At 48.6% G+C, this 14,789-nt stretch overlaps 1 protein-coding gene across 4 annotated transcripts in view; it reads right to left on the reverse strand.

Moving 5' to 3' along the window:
* The window catches only part of Eml1 (EMAP like 1), a 156,458-nt gene that overhangs the window by 60,914 nt on the left and 80,755 nt on the right, over positions 1-14,789 (reverse strand). For all 4 annotated transcript variants that reach the window (XM_048431260.3, XM_087911517.1, XM_085697913.2 and 1 more), the window contains exons 2-3: positions 9,679-9,861; positions 2,371-2,503 (exon numbers count right to left, since the gene is read on the reverse strand). In XM_048431260.3, coding sequence (XP_048287217.3) covers positions 2,371-2,503; positions 9,679-9,861 — 316 coding nt within the window. The remainder of the gene's footprint in view (positions 1-2,370; positions 2,504-9,678; positions 9,862-14,789) is intronic.

Here is a 14,789-nt window from a genome sequence, read left to right on the forward strand (position 1 = left end):
GTGGGTCTGCAGGTGTGCCTGGGTTGTGCTGGTCTGCAGGTGTGCCTGGGCTGTGCGGGTCTGCAGGTGTGCCTGGGTTATGCTGGTCTGCAGGTGTGCCTGGGCTGTGCGGGTCTGCAGGTGTGCCTAGGCCGTGTGGGTCTGCAGGTGTGCCTGGGCCGTGCTGGTCTGCAGGTGTGCCTAGGCCGTGTGGGTCTGCAGGTGTGCCTGGGTTGTGCTGGCCTGCAGGTGTGCCTGGATTGTGCTGGTCTGCAGGTGTGCCTGGGTTGTGCTGGTCTGCAGGTTTGCCTGGGTTGTGCTGGTCTGCAGGTGTGCCTGGGCTGTGCTGGTCTGCAGATGTGCCTGGGCCGTGTGGGTCTGCAGGTGTGCCTAGGCCGTGTGGGTCTGTAGGTGTGCCTGGGTTGTGCTGGTCTGCAGATGTGCCTGGGCTGTGCGGGTCTGCAGGTGTGCCTGGGTTGTGCTGGTCTGCAGGTGTGCCTGGGCTGTGTTGGTCTGCAGGTGTGCCTGGGCTGTGCTGGTCTGCAGATGTGCCTGGGCCGTGTGGGTCTGCAGGTGTGCCTAGGCCGTGTGGGTCTGCACGTGTGCCTGGGTTGTGCTGGTCTGCAGGTGTGCCTGGGCTGTGCTGGTCTGCAGGTGTGCCTGGGCTGTGTTGGTCTGTAGGTGTGCCCATGGGAGATTATCTGAACCGTGTTTACTGAGATTGGAAGACCCTATTTAAGTGTGAGCAGTACTATTTTATGGTCTGGGCCCTGGCAGGCATGCGTGCATTCATTCCCTCTCTGCTCCTGACTGTGGGTGTGACTAGCTGATTTACATCCTGCCTTGACTTTCCAAAAGTGATAGGCCGTAACCGGGAACTGTGAGCTAAAACCAACCCTTCTTCCTCAGTTGCTCTTGCTGAAGCATTTTATTACAGCAACAGGAAACCAAGCTGGGATAGAGATAAAATGTTCCATGTGTCTCCTTGAGTCTCCTCTGTGTCTCACCTGATGGGTGCGGGACAGTCAGCAGTGTCCCACAGAGCAGTTACAGTGGTCAGAGTAAAGTATACACAGGTCCACAGGGGCACCCACCATATAATGGCAAGCTTCTTGAGTGCGGTTAGTGGGACACAGGCACCCGGCCTCTGCTGAGAGAAGCATCATCTCATGAAGTAATGCCCTGGGCCCAGATGGTATGGCTGGGGTTCACGGCCATCTTCTTAGGCGGGACCTCAAGAGCAAACTAGAGGAAATGGCAAGAGAGACTGGGGGCCAGATTCCATTCTAAGTCACAGAGGCAGCAGATGTAGTCCACAGGTATCCTCCAAGCTGTTCAGTATCCATACCCAGATTCTCAGTGCCCCTAAGGCCACTAGCATTTCAATGACCTCCATAGGTTCTCTGTATTCTGTGTGTATGTATGTACATATGTGTTTATATGTGTGTGCGCACATTCATGTAAAACTATGAGGTTGAAGTCAGGAGTCTTCCTTGATTGCTCTATGCTTTATTTATTGAGGCAGGGTCTCTCGGTTGGACCCAGAGCTCACTGGTGGGTTCTGGGGATCTGAACTCTGGTCCTCATTCTTGCTGTCTGCACGGAAAATGTTTTAGCCTCTGCACCATTTCTCTAGCCCTCTGCTACATTCTTATGACATGCCTGTGAGGCAGGGTTTCAGAGGAATTCTTCTAAGCTAGCTATACTATAAACTGAATGAACATTTAATTTTCTTTGTTTTAAAGATTTATTCATTTTTCTGTAGGAATGCTCCACCTGCATGTACACCTTTACATCAGAAGAGGGCATCAGATCCCGCTGGAGATGGTTGTAAGCCACCATGTGGCTGGTAGAAGTCAAACTCAGGACCTCTGGAATGCTCCCCGAGCTATCTATCTCTCCAGCCCCCACATTTAATTTTCTGCAGTCTGAGAATTAATGCTGATTCTAAGACGCAGCACTGAAATGCAACAGTCAGAAGGTCACCAATGTTGAAAGTGAACTGTGATCTATCTGAGGATAACACGGATGTCCAGACTCTTAGCACTCCATATAATTTAAAGGTTTGAGTTTACCCAAATCTTACCAATAAAAGTTAAAGGTTGTTACGGCAATCTGAATTTTTGCTATGTTGCATGTAAGGATGTGGGTTGGAGCCCCAGTTGTCCAGTTATTTTTATAAAAAACCATAAGTAAAAATACAAACATCTTGTTAGTGTTTTGGCTGAGATTTCACAGGCAATACCTTAACTCTAAAGCAGAGGAACACTGAGTTACTACATCACAGCCTCAGCTCAGATGAGACCACAGCATCTTATGAGAAAGAGGTGCTCCTTCTAAACCCCCAAAGAACTGCTTTGAGAAGTCAGGGGAGTCCTTCACGTAGCCTACCTTTTGGTTACCGGCACAACCATTTCTTTCCTGGACCCCGAGGGGGATGGGAGAGAAGCACTGGGTTTCTTTGGTAACACGGTGCCATTGTTGACGGTGGTTCTTAATGGCAGGGTCTGCCCCAGTGGTCTTGCTGCAAGAGAAGCATAGGATAAAGTCAGAACTTTCCCCATAGCAGCAATAACACTTCACAGAAACCAAACAGTACCGCAGAACCCGAGATGCAAAGAACCATAGCACTTGCACAGAACCCAAGCAGCACAGAACCTAGACTGTACAGAACTCAAGCGATACAGAACCCAAGATGCACAGAACCTAAGTTGCACAGAACCCGAGCTGCACAGAACCCCAGCTGAACAGATAATTTCAGTTCTAAAAGCTAACAGCAGTGGTACGAGTACAAAGGCAAGTCAGTGGACGTTTTCAGCAACGGCGATCTAACAGTGATCCCAAACAGCATCCTCTCACCCTACACAGACAAACTCACAAGCAATGGGAAGCACAGAACCAAATATCTATAGAAGCAAGGTTTGAAGGACTAAGTGATCTCCTCCTGCTGCTCTTCTGCCTGCTGCTCCTCCCACTCCTCCTCCTTCTGCTCCTCCTCCTGCTGCTCCTCCTCCCACTCCTCCTCCTGCTGCTCCTGCTCCTCCTCCCCTGATTTTCTTCCTCCTCCTGCTGCTCCTCCTCCCACTCCTCCTCCTGCTCCTCCTCCTGTTCCTTCTCCTCCTCTTCCTCCCCTTCTCCTTGTCCTGCTCCCCTCGACTTCCTAGTCTCCCTGCCTCCCAAGTACTTAGATTACAGATGTGCACCATTGTGTCCAGCTTATGCAGAAATGGGGATCAAACCTATGGATTCCTGTACACTACATAAGAACTCGACCAACCAAGCTATATCCCTAACCGAGTGATGTTGCTGCTGTTGTTTAAGAAACAAAACTGTTGGCTGGGCGGTGGTGGTGCACACCTTTAATCCCAGCACTCGGAGGCAGAGGCAAGTACATCTCTGTGAATTTGAGGCCAACCTGGTCTACAAGAGCTAGTTCTAGGACAGGCTCCAAAGTTACAGAAAAACCCTGTCTCGAAAAACAAAAACAAAACAACAACAACACAAATACTCTGACAAAGGCAACAGAGAGGAGGAAAGGGTTTATTTGGTTCACAGTTCTGGGCTACAGTTCATCACTCAGAGGAAGTGAAGGTAGGACTCGAGGAACTAGTCATGGCACATCCACAGAGAAGGGCAGAGAGGGAAGAATAGATCCATACCGGCTTCTGCACCTCTCTCAGCTTTGCCCTCTCATACTGTTCAGGATCCCCTGCCCAGGAGACAGTGATGCCCACATGGACTAGGTCTTCCTTCATTAACTAAAAATTAAGACATGGCCATGGGCCAAACTGATCTAGGCAGTATCTCGACTGAGACACTCTTCTCAGGTAATTCTAAGTTATGATAAGCTGACAGTTAAAACTAACCATCACAGGGGCTGGGGAGATGGCTCAGAAAATAAGAGCACTTGTTGCTCTGGCAGAAGACCTGGGTTTAATTCCCCACATACACATGGTAGCTCATAACCATCCATAACTCCAGTTCCAGCGGATTTAATACCTTCTTCTGATTTCCTTGGACACCAGGCATACATGTGGTACTTATACACACACAAAGACAAAAACTCTTACACACAAAGTTTTAAAAATAATTAAACTAAACAATACAAGCCTGGCTCATGGGGGAAATTGACAAAGCAGACCTCATTAAGAACTTTACAAGTTTGCCAAAGGAATTTAAAAAAGATAAAAACACAAATTATAAGTTGGAAGAATATTTTTAAATTGTGTGTCTGATAAAGGGCTTGTACGGAGTATAATAAGAACTCTGAAAATTCAACATTAAAAAAACAAAAGGCCCAATTTTAAAAAAGTGGACAAAAGATCAGAAAAGACACCACACTAACTACCTTCAGGTGCCAAATGAACATATGCAAAGATAGTTAACATTAGGGAACGCATTAGGGAATGCAAATTAAAACAATAATGAAATAGCTGTATACATCTATCAGAATGGCTGAAATCCCAAAACCAAAACAAAACAACAGTTGCTGGCTAGGACGGGAGCCACAGGAAGCCACATTCATTGATGAGGGGAATGAAAAATGGCACAGCTACTTTGGAATACAGTTTGGCAGTGTCTTATAAAGCTAAATATAACCTTACCATATGATCTAGTAATCATTCTGACACCAAGCATTTACCTAATTGTCTGAAAACTTCTGTCTCCACAGACCTGCATGTAAATGTTTATAGCAGCCTTAATCACAATTGTCAAAAGCTCGAAGGAACCAAGAAGGCCTTCCATAGGTAAACAGATAAACAAGCTGGTCTATTCAACAGCAGATTGTGCCTCAGTGATGAAAAGAAATTAAATGCCTGCCACATGTACGGGTCTGAAGTCTGAGCGTTGTGACTATTAGCGTCAACTGCGAACCTGACGGGACCTAGACTCACTGGTTCTGGGCATGCTGCGGGGGGCGGGGGGGGGGGGGAAGGTCTATCCTGGTTATGTTCATTAAAGGGGAAGACCTGACCACTGTGGATGGCACCATTCCCTGGCTGGGATCCTGAACTGTGTAACACCAGAGAAACTCGGCTCAGTAGTGGCCTGTATCCATTGCTCTCTACTTCCTGACTGTGGATACAAAGTTACCCAAGCTGCTTTAAGTGTGAGACCTGGAGGGCGTGCCTGCTCCAGTGCTCTAAATCCGGAAGAAGAGGAGGGGTCTGAGAATCTATCACCCTGTCCCGCCCCCTCTTCTCAAGCAATGTTCTATAGCTCTGGGGACCCGACCAACAACAGCTGGCTCTGGCACCGTCAACCTTGAGTGTCCTCTTATCTGTAATGATTCTGTCACACCCTTCTCTGGGATTCCCATCAAGTATGCACGGCTATTTTTGGCTGTCAACCTGACATCTGGAATTAACTACAACCCAAGCAGTGGCATACACCTGTGAGGGATTTTTTTTAAACTAAATCATTTGAAGTGAGAAGACCCACAAATTTTGTTGTTGTTCTTGCCTTGATTTTATTTCAAGACAAGATTTTTCTGTGTATCTCTGACTGTCCTGGAATTTACTCTGTAAACCAGATTGGATTTGAACTCAGAGATCCACTAGCCTCTGCCTCCAGAGTGCTGGGATTAAAGGTATCTGCCGCCACACCTGGTTGGGGGAACACCCACTTTTAATCTGGATGATTTGAGGTGGTAAGACAGACCTCTAATTCAGGCCACACCTTCTGCGGGCAGCCTATATAAGGACGTGGAAGAAGAAGGCTTGTTCTCTTTGTCTGCTTGCTCTGACTGGCAAGTCCACTCCTTCACTGGCATTGGAGCCTACTTCTTTTGGGATTCCAGAGTATTCTAAAGACCAGCTGAGACATCCAGCCTTGTGGACCAACCACTCCTGGATTCTTTGGGCTTTCTGTTGGTAGACAGCCATTTTGGACTACCTGGACCACAGCATGTAAGCCACTTTAATCAATTCCCCATAAATATATTCATTCCATCGGTTCCATTCCCTTACAGAACCCCGACTAATACAAGGCACCAGCAGATTTTTAAAAGGCAGTAATTGGTTGACATTGTGGCTTCAGGTGAGCTATTCACTTCCTAGAGTCATGGAGGAGGGGTCAGCTAGACACACAGACCCACAATCAGTACGCTTTAATAGAATGGACTCTACACCCAGGCCCCATGTCCAGGCTAAATGTTGTGCCCCTTGGGATAATAGAAACACACTGTCACCATTCGAGCCCTCCCTGAAGGGCTGAGAGAGGGAGCAGTTACCAGAGCCTGGCAAGAAAGCAGAGGCCCCTGAGGACACAGCCACGCCAGGGTGCAGGAATAGGTGTTACACTCACTTAGAGATCCTCGGGGAATCAGACAAAGGCATAAATATTCTGATCTTTTACATTCCTTTCCCATATCCCAGTCCTAGAAGGGAGGTGGAGGCAGAGGGAGCTTGTAAGTGAGGCAACTCCAGCAGAGGCTGGCGGGGAAGGACCCAGAAGATCAGAGCCAGCTGTCATCACGCTAAGAGTGCCGCGTGCTGCTGCGTGCTGCCGGCTGCCCCCTGAGCAGCCTACTCCATCAACAGTTGGCTTCTGAGAGGTTACACCTGCCACCAGGCCCACACATAGAGGGAACCTGATACGGATGGCTTCCATATCCACAGACTCAATGCTTGGAGGGTTAGGAACAGGAAGTGAAAGTCCCTAGCGCAGGGCACAAACCACAGGAGATGAGGTGGCTGACATCCTGGCTTCATTTCTAATGATGTGATAAAACACCCCAACAAAAAGCAACTTATAAAGAAGGGAATTATTTTAGCTCACAGTTCCAGGCTATCGTCCAACCATAATCCAGGACCCCACATCACAGCTCTGTGAGATTCAGCCCCCGAGCTTCAGACACCTAGTAGCTTTGCACCCCCCCCCCAAACTGACGTAGTGTAGGGGCTACTGCACCCTTCACATACATGTCTCCCTATTTCCCGACTTCCTCTTATTTCCCATTGTGACTTCCCAGCTTTCAAACTGACAATGCACTTCCACTAGTGAAAGCCATGCACAGTGAGACGTCAGACAACCATGAAAACGTCATTTCTTGCAGGCTTTGTAAACAATCAAATATCATTCATCATCAAGTAAAATAAAAGCCCTAGTCAAACCCTGTCTATTATTTTCCCCTACTCTTCAAAAATCAGGAATTTTAGAAACCAAGAGCTTCATTTAAGGCCTTTGGGACACAATCGTCATCAGGACTATTTGTGGGCAGATGAGTGGGTCACGGAATATCTAAAATGACCGAGTTTCTGGTCTGAAATACCCCAACTGCTTTGCAACTTAGGAGCACAGATCACTGGAAAGGATTATTCAGAATACAGAGCTAAGGGTAGCACGTGCCTCTGAGGTGGATCTGGCCCTTCAGCACCACGAAAGACAAAGAACAGGCCCTTGCCAATGGAACTGAGGACTAGAGAAGACATGACTTGAGAAAGACAGAGAAGATCCAGTGTTAAACAGTGCTCTCCCAACTCCAGAGGCAATCCAAGCCTGGAGTCAACAAGGAGAGAAAGACAGACAGACAGACAGCGAGAGAGAGAGACAGAGACAGAGACCTACAGATAGACACAGACAGACAGACAGACAGACAGACAGACAGAGAGAGAGAGAAAGAAAGAGAGAGAGAGAGAGAGCAAGAGAGAGAGAACCTTGTTTTTTGATACAAGATCTCTCACTGCTCTAAGGCTTGCCCAGTAGGCTAGGCCAGCCAGTGAGACCCAGAAACCCATCTCCTGCTGCTTCCCTAGCCTGAATTCAGGTCACCTCATCCAGTGGGGACCACCCTCTGGTCTTCATGTGTGTGTGGCAAGCACTTTATTGACTGAGCTACCTCCATGGTTTTAGAAAGGCTTTTTTGTTTGTTGGCTTGTTTTCATTTTGTTTTGCTTTTTGTTTTCGGAGACATTGTCTCTTTACGTAGTCCTGCCAGTCTTGGAATTAACAGAGATCCACCTGCCTCTGCTTCCTGGATGCTGAGAGTAAAAATGAGTATCACCATACCCAGCCAAGAGAGGCACTTTTAAAGGGACGTTAACACACTACAACCTCAGTGTGTTTTAACCAGAGGAAACTCAACAGCCTGGAAGGGGCAGCCACACAGAAAATCAACTCTGGCAAAAGGTAAGCCACTGTAATCAAATGTAAACATCAGGACACTGGTACACATGCCTGTTGCAGAGTATTCCTTTACACTGTGTGAAGATGTGTCACTGTGTTTGGTTTAATAAAAAGCTGAATGGCCATTAGCTAGGCAGGAAGAGGTTAGGCAGCACTTCTGGGGACAAAGCCGTCTTGGGTAAGAAGAAAGGTGGAGTCACCAGCTGGATGCAGAGGGAGCAAACAAGCAGGAGGGGAGGTAAAAGCCATGAGTCACGTGGCAACATAAAGGTGAATAGAAATAGGTTAATTTAAGAGTAAGAGTTAGTGGGACAAGCTTAAGTTAAGGCCCAGCTTTCATAATTAATAACTCTCTGTGTCGTTTTCTGTGAGCTGGTGGCCCAAAGACAAACCCATTTGCATATGCATGTGGTGAGGGGCTTCATGACATCTTTTGATTCTGAAATTTGAAGGCACAGTCACTACAAAGCTACTTAACATGAGTGCTGCTTTTGTATGCCATATCCTGGGAGGGGCATAAAATAATGGCTTGAATTGGCCAGAAACCCACTGATATAGACCTCTGTTACAGGTTGCGTCCCCATAGGTAGCAGAAGAGTCTCAAAAGCTGCCAAAGGCACACTCTGAAAGAAGCTGAGCAGACAGGCCAGCTATGTGCCTTCTGGACTCAGTTTTCTCCACCCAGACTGGCCAAGGGGCTGCCATGTACACACGAGTGGTTTACTGTGCTTCGGAGTAAGCTGAGGATGCACAAGGAGATGAGACAGACCCCTCGAAGTTTCTGGATGGAACCCCCGGCAGGGACTGAAGCATTCTAGGTCAGCTCCCTCTATCCAGGCAACCCTAACTGTTCTCAGATCATCAGGATGGTCCAGTCCTTGACTCAGAGTATTTAAGGATCATCTACAAATGTGAACCTCAGCATCACGCTGGACAAATCACCAACAACATACCAACAAACACTGTCACACTTTGTGAGATTAGTTCAGTGGAGCAGGGCTAAGGACATTTTGATTCGGGATCAGTTCTGGAGTAAAACACCTGTGCACAAGTGAGGATCTTTAATGCCGCTGTGGATGTTGTATCATGCCCACTCCTCTGTTGATGTTATACCACACTCACCTCTCTGTGAATGCTGCGCCACGCCCACCCACACCTACCCTTCTGTGGATGGTACACCATGCCCACCCCGCTGTAGATGTCAGACCATTCCCACCCTGCTGTGGATCCTGCACCACATCTACCTTGCTGTGGACGCTGCACCCCTGCTGTGGATGCTGCACCACACTCACCCTGCTGTAGATCCTGCACCACACCCACTCTGCTGTGGATCCTGCACCGTGCCCACCCTGCTGTGGATGCTGCACTGCGCCCACCCGGCTGTGGATGCTGCACCACGTCCATCTCACTATGGAAGCTGCACCACGCCCACCCTGCTGTGGATGCCGCACCACACCCACCCCGCTGTGGATGCTGCACCATGTCCACCTCACTATGGAAGCTGCAGCGTGCCCACCCTGCTGTGGATCCTGCACCACGCCCACCCTGCTGTGGATGCTGCACCACGCCCACCTTTGGTAGGTCCTTTTCTGTTAAGCACAGCTTGTTGCTCCTCTGTGATGTTCAGCCTCCGAACCACGTCAGCCAGCGCTGACTTGAGCAACTGGATGTCATCCTCCTGCATCTGGACTCGTTGCTCCAGAGAGGCGATTCGGTCTGATACCTCCATGCTGCTGGCAGCGGATGCACTGTCATCTAGACCAAAGAGAAGTGTTGGGTGAGTGAAGTATGCCCCATGACAATCGGATCTGTACACACACCAGAACGCTGTTTGAGTGTGACACAATCTACCGATCTGAGATAAAGGCTTGTTGGCAGAATCACAAGAGACGGTTTACTTTATGGAATTTCCGATCTTCGTTCCACTACTGGCATCTTGCTCTTCACGTGCTTGCCACGTTTAACTGAGGTCTAAAATGGCATTCTATTTTTCTACATGCAAGCCAATGTGTTTGCTTGCCCAGTGGTATCAGAGAACCTCGGGGACCTGAGTAACACCAGACTGTTTGCTTCAAGTTCTCAGCAGCACAGAATCCCTTCTGCTTACTTAGCCTTTCAGCAGCATTGCTGGCTCACATGCAGTCTGTGGATGGAGGACCACACTGCTCATTGGTCTGCTAAGCCTGTAGTCACTCTGCCTCTTGAAACCAACAGAGGTCTATCTGAATCCTTGCATCTCGAAGACCCCCCACCAAACCACGGCCACACAGTCCTAGCTATGCTGATGGAGAAGCACCCTGACCAAGGTGAGGATGTCAGCATCCATAGGACAGCTCCATGAGATTCAGACACAGCCCTCGGGGATTCAGGTGCACAGGACCACTCCCGAATTAGCACCAACCTGGGAAATGTGCTTCTACTCTTTGAAGGACAAAACATCGAGCGGTCAAATCTGTCTGGTAACAACCACGGTCATCAGAGTCACAGAGTTACAACTCCGGGCCACTCCACAGGGCTCCACAAGACCTTCCTCACTCTCCCACCTCAGTTTTTAGAATCGTCCTCCTCACTGACTGCGCTCCTCCCATACTGCCTTCCTCGTGGTAGTGAGAAAGAGAATGGCTGAGGTGTTTGAGTACTTGGTCCCTAGTTGGTAGAACTGTTTGGGAAGAATTAGGTGATGTGATCATGTCGAAAGTGTCACTGTGGGTGGTGTTTGAGGTTTCAAAAGCTTAATGCCATCCCCAGCGTGCTCTCTTTCTTGTGGATCGAGATGTGAGCTCTCAGCTGCGGATCCAGTCACCAGCTGCCATGCCTTCACTCCACCACTGTGGACTCCAACCCTCCAGCACCATTACAGTTAGGATGTTTTCTCTCAAGGCCCAGGTGGTAGGTGGCGGTGCTGCAAACTTTTGGGGTTGGGGCCTAGCAGGGGTTCTAAAGTTCTTGGGCACATGCCTTTGCAAAGGATTGTGGGATTGTGGGGTGTCCATCTCCTCCCCTCCTTTCCCAGTCTCTTTCTTTTTTGTGTCCTGGACGTGAGGTGAGTGGTTCTGCCCCACTGCACACTCTGGCCTCACCACAGGCCCAAAGCCACAGGGCCAACCAAGCATGCGAGAAGTTTCAGAATGCTGAGGCAGATACGCCTCACCTTTCCCATAGGTTCATTATCTCGCGTCTTGTGGTATAGTCATGGGACACTAACACAGAAAGATCTGCTATGACCTCTTTGTGAATGGGGGAGGGGAGGTCTCAGCCAGCATAGTACGGGAGCCTGTATGATCCAAATTTGTACAGTATCTATCCACACTCAGAGTAAGACAGTACTGGCTTGCTGATGATGGTCTAAAAATTCATGATTGAAAACACCACCACTGCACCTTCAACAGGTGGGTGGATGGGCAGACAGACAGATGGACAGGTGAGACTTGAACAAAAATACCTAAATCAGACTTTCAGTCATATCACCAAATTTGTACAGGAAAAGGCACAGTTGACTATTTTACCAGAAAAGCACCTCAATTTCTGCCTTTGAACACAAATAAAAACCAAAGTGTCTTGTCTTCTAACGAGGTTCTCTGCTTCTGAGCCTTGTCGAGGTTTCTGCTGTGAGACATTCCTTGGGCTTTTTGGATCCTGCTCCGCCATGAAGGTTTGCTTGCTTCCATTTCTGCAGGTGAAGACTCTCAAGAGCACGGCTGGGGAGATGGCTTGGCAGGCAGCACTCAAGACTGATGGCTTCCCCTCAATACAGCTGGGGAAGCAGATTAGACGGGGAACAGCAGAGCCTGCTCTGACCCACACAGACCCATTGCTGTTGCCGACAGTTGAATACGTCACCGAATGTCACAGCTCGAAAGGAGCACTTTCTCTCACTTCTGTCAAGTAAGACTGTGTTGGACTAGGAATGGGGCACACAATAAACAGACACAAGTTATCTGTTTTAAAGTAATTTTAGATTCGCTACATCCAGTGCAATTTATCCAGGGAAGTCATTAAAACAGAGTCTGTAACAAGAAGCTGAAGAGATGGCTCAGCAGTTAGGAGCACTGGCTGCTCTTGCAAAGGACCTGAGTTCAGTTCCCAGCACCCACGTGGTGGCTCACAAACACCTGTAATTCCAGTTTCAGGGGATCTGACACCCTCTTCTGGCCGCTGTAGGCACTGCTACACAATGATGCACATATATCATGTAGGCACTCATACATAAAATAAATCTTTTTTAAAAGGTTTTTAAACATTTATATCTTAGTGACTTCAAAGTTTTCACATCAGTAAATCATTTTTCTTATAGCGTTAGAGGGAGCGTTGTAAAAAACAAGCTTTCTCCACACTTTCATTCCTTGGGTTGGGGTTTATTTGTCTTACTTAGCAAGAGGGTCTTATGTAACCTAGGCTGGCCTTGAACTCGCTAGGCAGCCAAGCATGACTTTAAATTGATCCTTTTGATTCCACCTCCCAAGTGCTTGGATTATAGATGTGGCCATCAAATACGGTTTGTGCAATGCTGGGGACCAAACTCCAGGCTTTGTGAGTGCCGGGCAAACACTCTACCGACTGAACTAACCCCCAGCCCGCTTCAGGATCTTAAGACTTCCATTTGAGACTGGAACTCAATGGATGGGTCACCTGCTTACTTGGGTGACCTGGGATCTGCTTACCCAGCACAGGGCTGTCACTGGGCCCCTGAGGAAGTCGCTTCCACTGTAGAGTGACTGCCTCCAGATAGTAGCCACACCACAAAGCACTGGCACTGTGCCCACAGTGGTGAGGCACTTAACTGTAGAGGCCTGAGCAGGTAGCTTCTCTGCAAGCCTCAGTCAAGAGCAGACACTCTCAAGACCACACATATACACATCCTAGCATTGCTGTGGAATGTTACCTATGAGGAGCGGGGGATCCTGGGGTTGTAGAGGGAACAGGGTATGGTAGAGAGAGCACTGGTGGGCACAGGGGTATGTGCATCAGGATTCCTGATCTTTTTCATTAACTATCAGACCCTGGCAAGTAACCTGACCAGTCCAGGCCCAGTTCTCCATGGTGTTCTCGTGAAGATGAATGTTAATGCGCACAGAACAGCTGATATTAACACATGAATGGCCTGGAGACACTCACACAGTGATAGTGTATATTCAGTCATAGGTGGCGTGTCCCTTATCTGAAACGGAGTGTTTCCAGTGTTGAACTTTTCCAAGCTTGTGTTTTATCGAGCGAGCACGGGAACTATCTAAAATCTAAAATGCAGCAAGTTGATTCTCTAAAAGCTTCGGATTTCAGAGCCTATACTTTGAATTTTCAGGTTGGGAACTCTAGAGGTGTAGCCCTCTGCCGCACTGCACCGTTATTGTTATCTCAGAAAACAAAGCCTGACCTTCAGCACCCCTGGCCACAAGCTGCAAAGCCAGAAGTAAATCTGTAAACTGCGGTGACTAGTTGGTGAGGTCACCCAGACTGAAGACACCACTTCTGCTCCCGGCTCAGTGGCAGCCTCAGGACAGAGTGTGGTCCACATGACGTGACCCCTCCAATGCAGCACTTGGGGTGGGGGGAGGCAAAACAAGGACTCACTGAGAGCTAAGAACATCCCCACCCAGTCTCCCTCTCCCTCCAGACCCAGAGGAAGACTCCAGACTCCAGGCAGGCTCACCAAGCAGCAACAGGCGGACCGGAGAAAACAGGGCCCGAATGCGGGTGAGGGAAGAGCAGGGTTTGAAAGTGGTGACACAGTGACACGGTGACTTAAGTTTTGATGCATCCACACCATTGAAAATCAAAGGGGGAAACTGAGGGCGTCAGCCGCACACAGCTGCACTGGAGCAGCTTGGTCGATTTATTAGCTCTTTTGTATTGACCCGTGTTCTCACGTCCTTTTGCCTAACTGTTGCTGTCAAGCTAGAAGAGCTCTCCTGAGACTGCAACATCAGATGCTCAGAAGCCAACCTTATTGTGCTGGAGCTGCGGGGGGGGGGGGCAGAGGTGGAGGGGGCAGCGTGACAAACACACAGCCAGACGCTAAGGCCGGGGTTCTCAACCTCTGGGTCACAGTCCGGGGGTGGGGGGATTGCATAGCAGATATTTACATTATGATTTATAACTAGGAAAATTACAGTTATGAAGTAGCAGCAAAGATGATTTCATGGCTGGGGTTGTTAAAGGGTCACAGCATCAGGGAGGCTGAGGACCACTGCTCTCAAGCAACTGGGATGAAAGAGACAGGGAAGAAGATTGAAGCCCTTTAAACCACAAAGCCCTGGCTGGTCTGGCACTCCCTATGTAGAGCAGGCTAGACTTGAGTTCACAGAGATCCACCTGCCTCTGCTTTTTGGTATTTCTACTTGAAGTATTATGTTACCTACAAAACTGTCTTCTTGACCTAATAGTTAGGATTAGTTTCAAATGACAGGCCCTTGCCTGTGAAAGCCTGTCTCGTAACTGCCGACATGAAATCAGAAACGTAGTTTAAATAGTTGAAAATCCATCCACAGGGTCAAAGTCAGCTCCCTGGATGTCTAACATAAGGCTTCCTAAACCACCTGGGCACTGGTGGTGCCTCCACTGTGTGTTACTGCACAGATTTGGCTTGCAGAATAACTTTAAGACCGAGAAATCATCTAAGTCCTTCTTGTAGAATCTCTCTCTTAGGTCACTGTCAAACAATGGGCCACTTGAAGCCAGGCAGAAGG

This window comes from Myodes glareolus, chromosome 11 (genome assembly GCF_982192425.1).
Source record: "Myodes glareolus chromosome 11, mMyoGla1.1, whole genome shotgun sequence".
NCBI lineage: Eukaryota > Metazoa > Chordata > Mammalia > Rodentia > Cricetidae > Myodes > Myodes glareolus.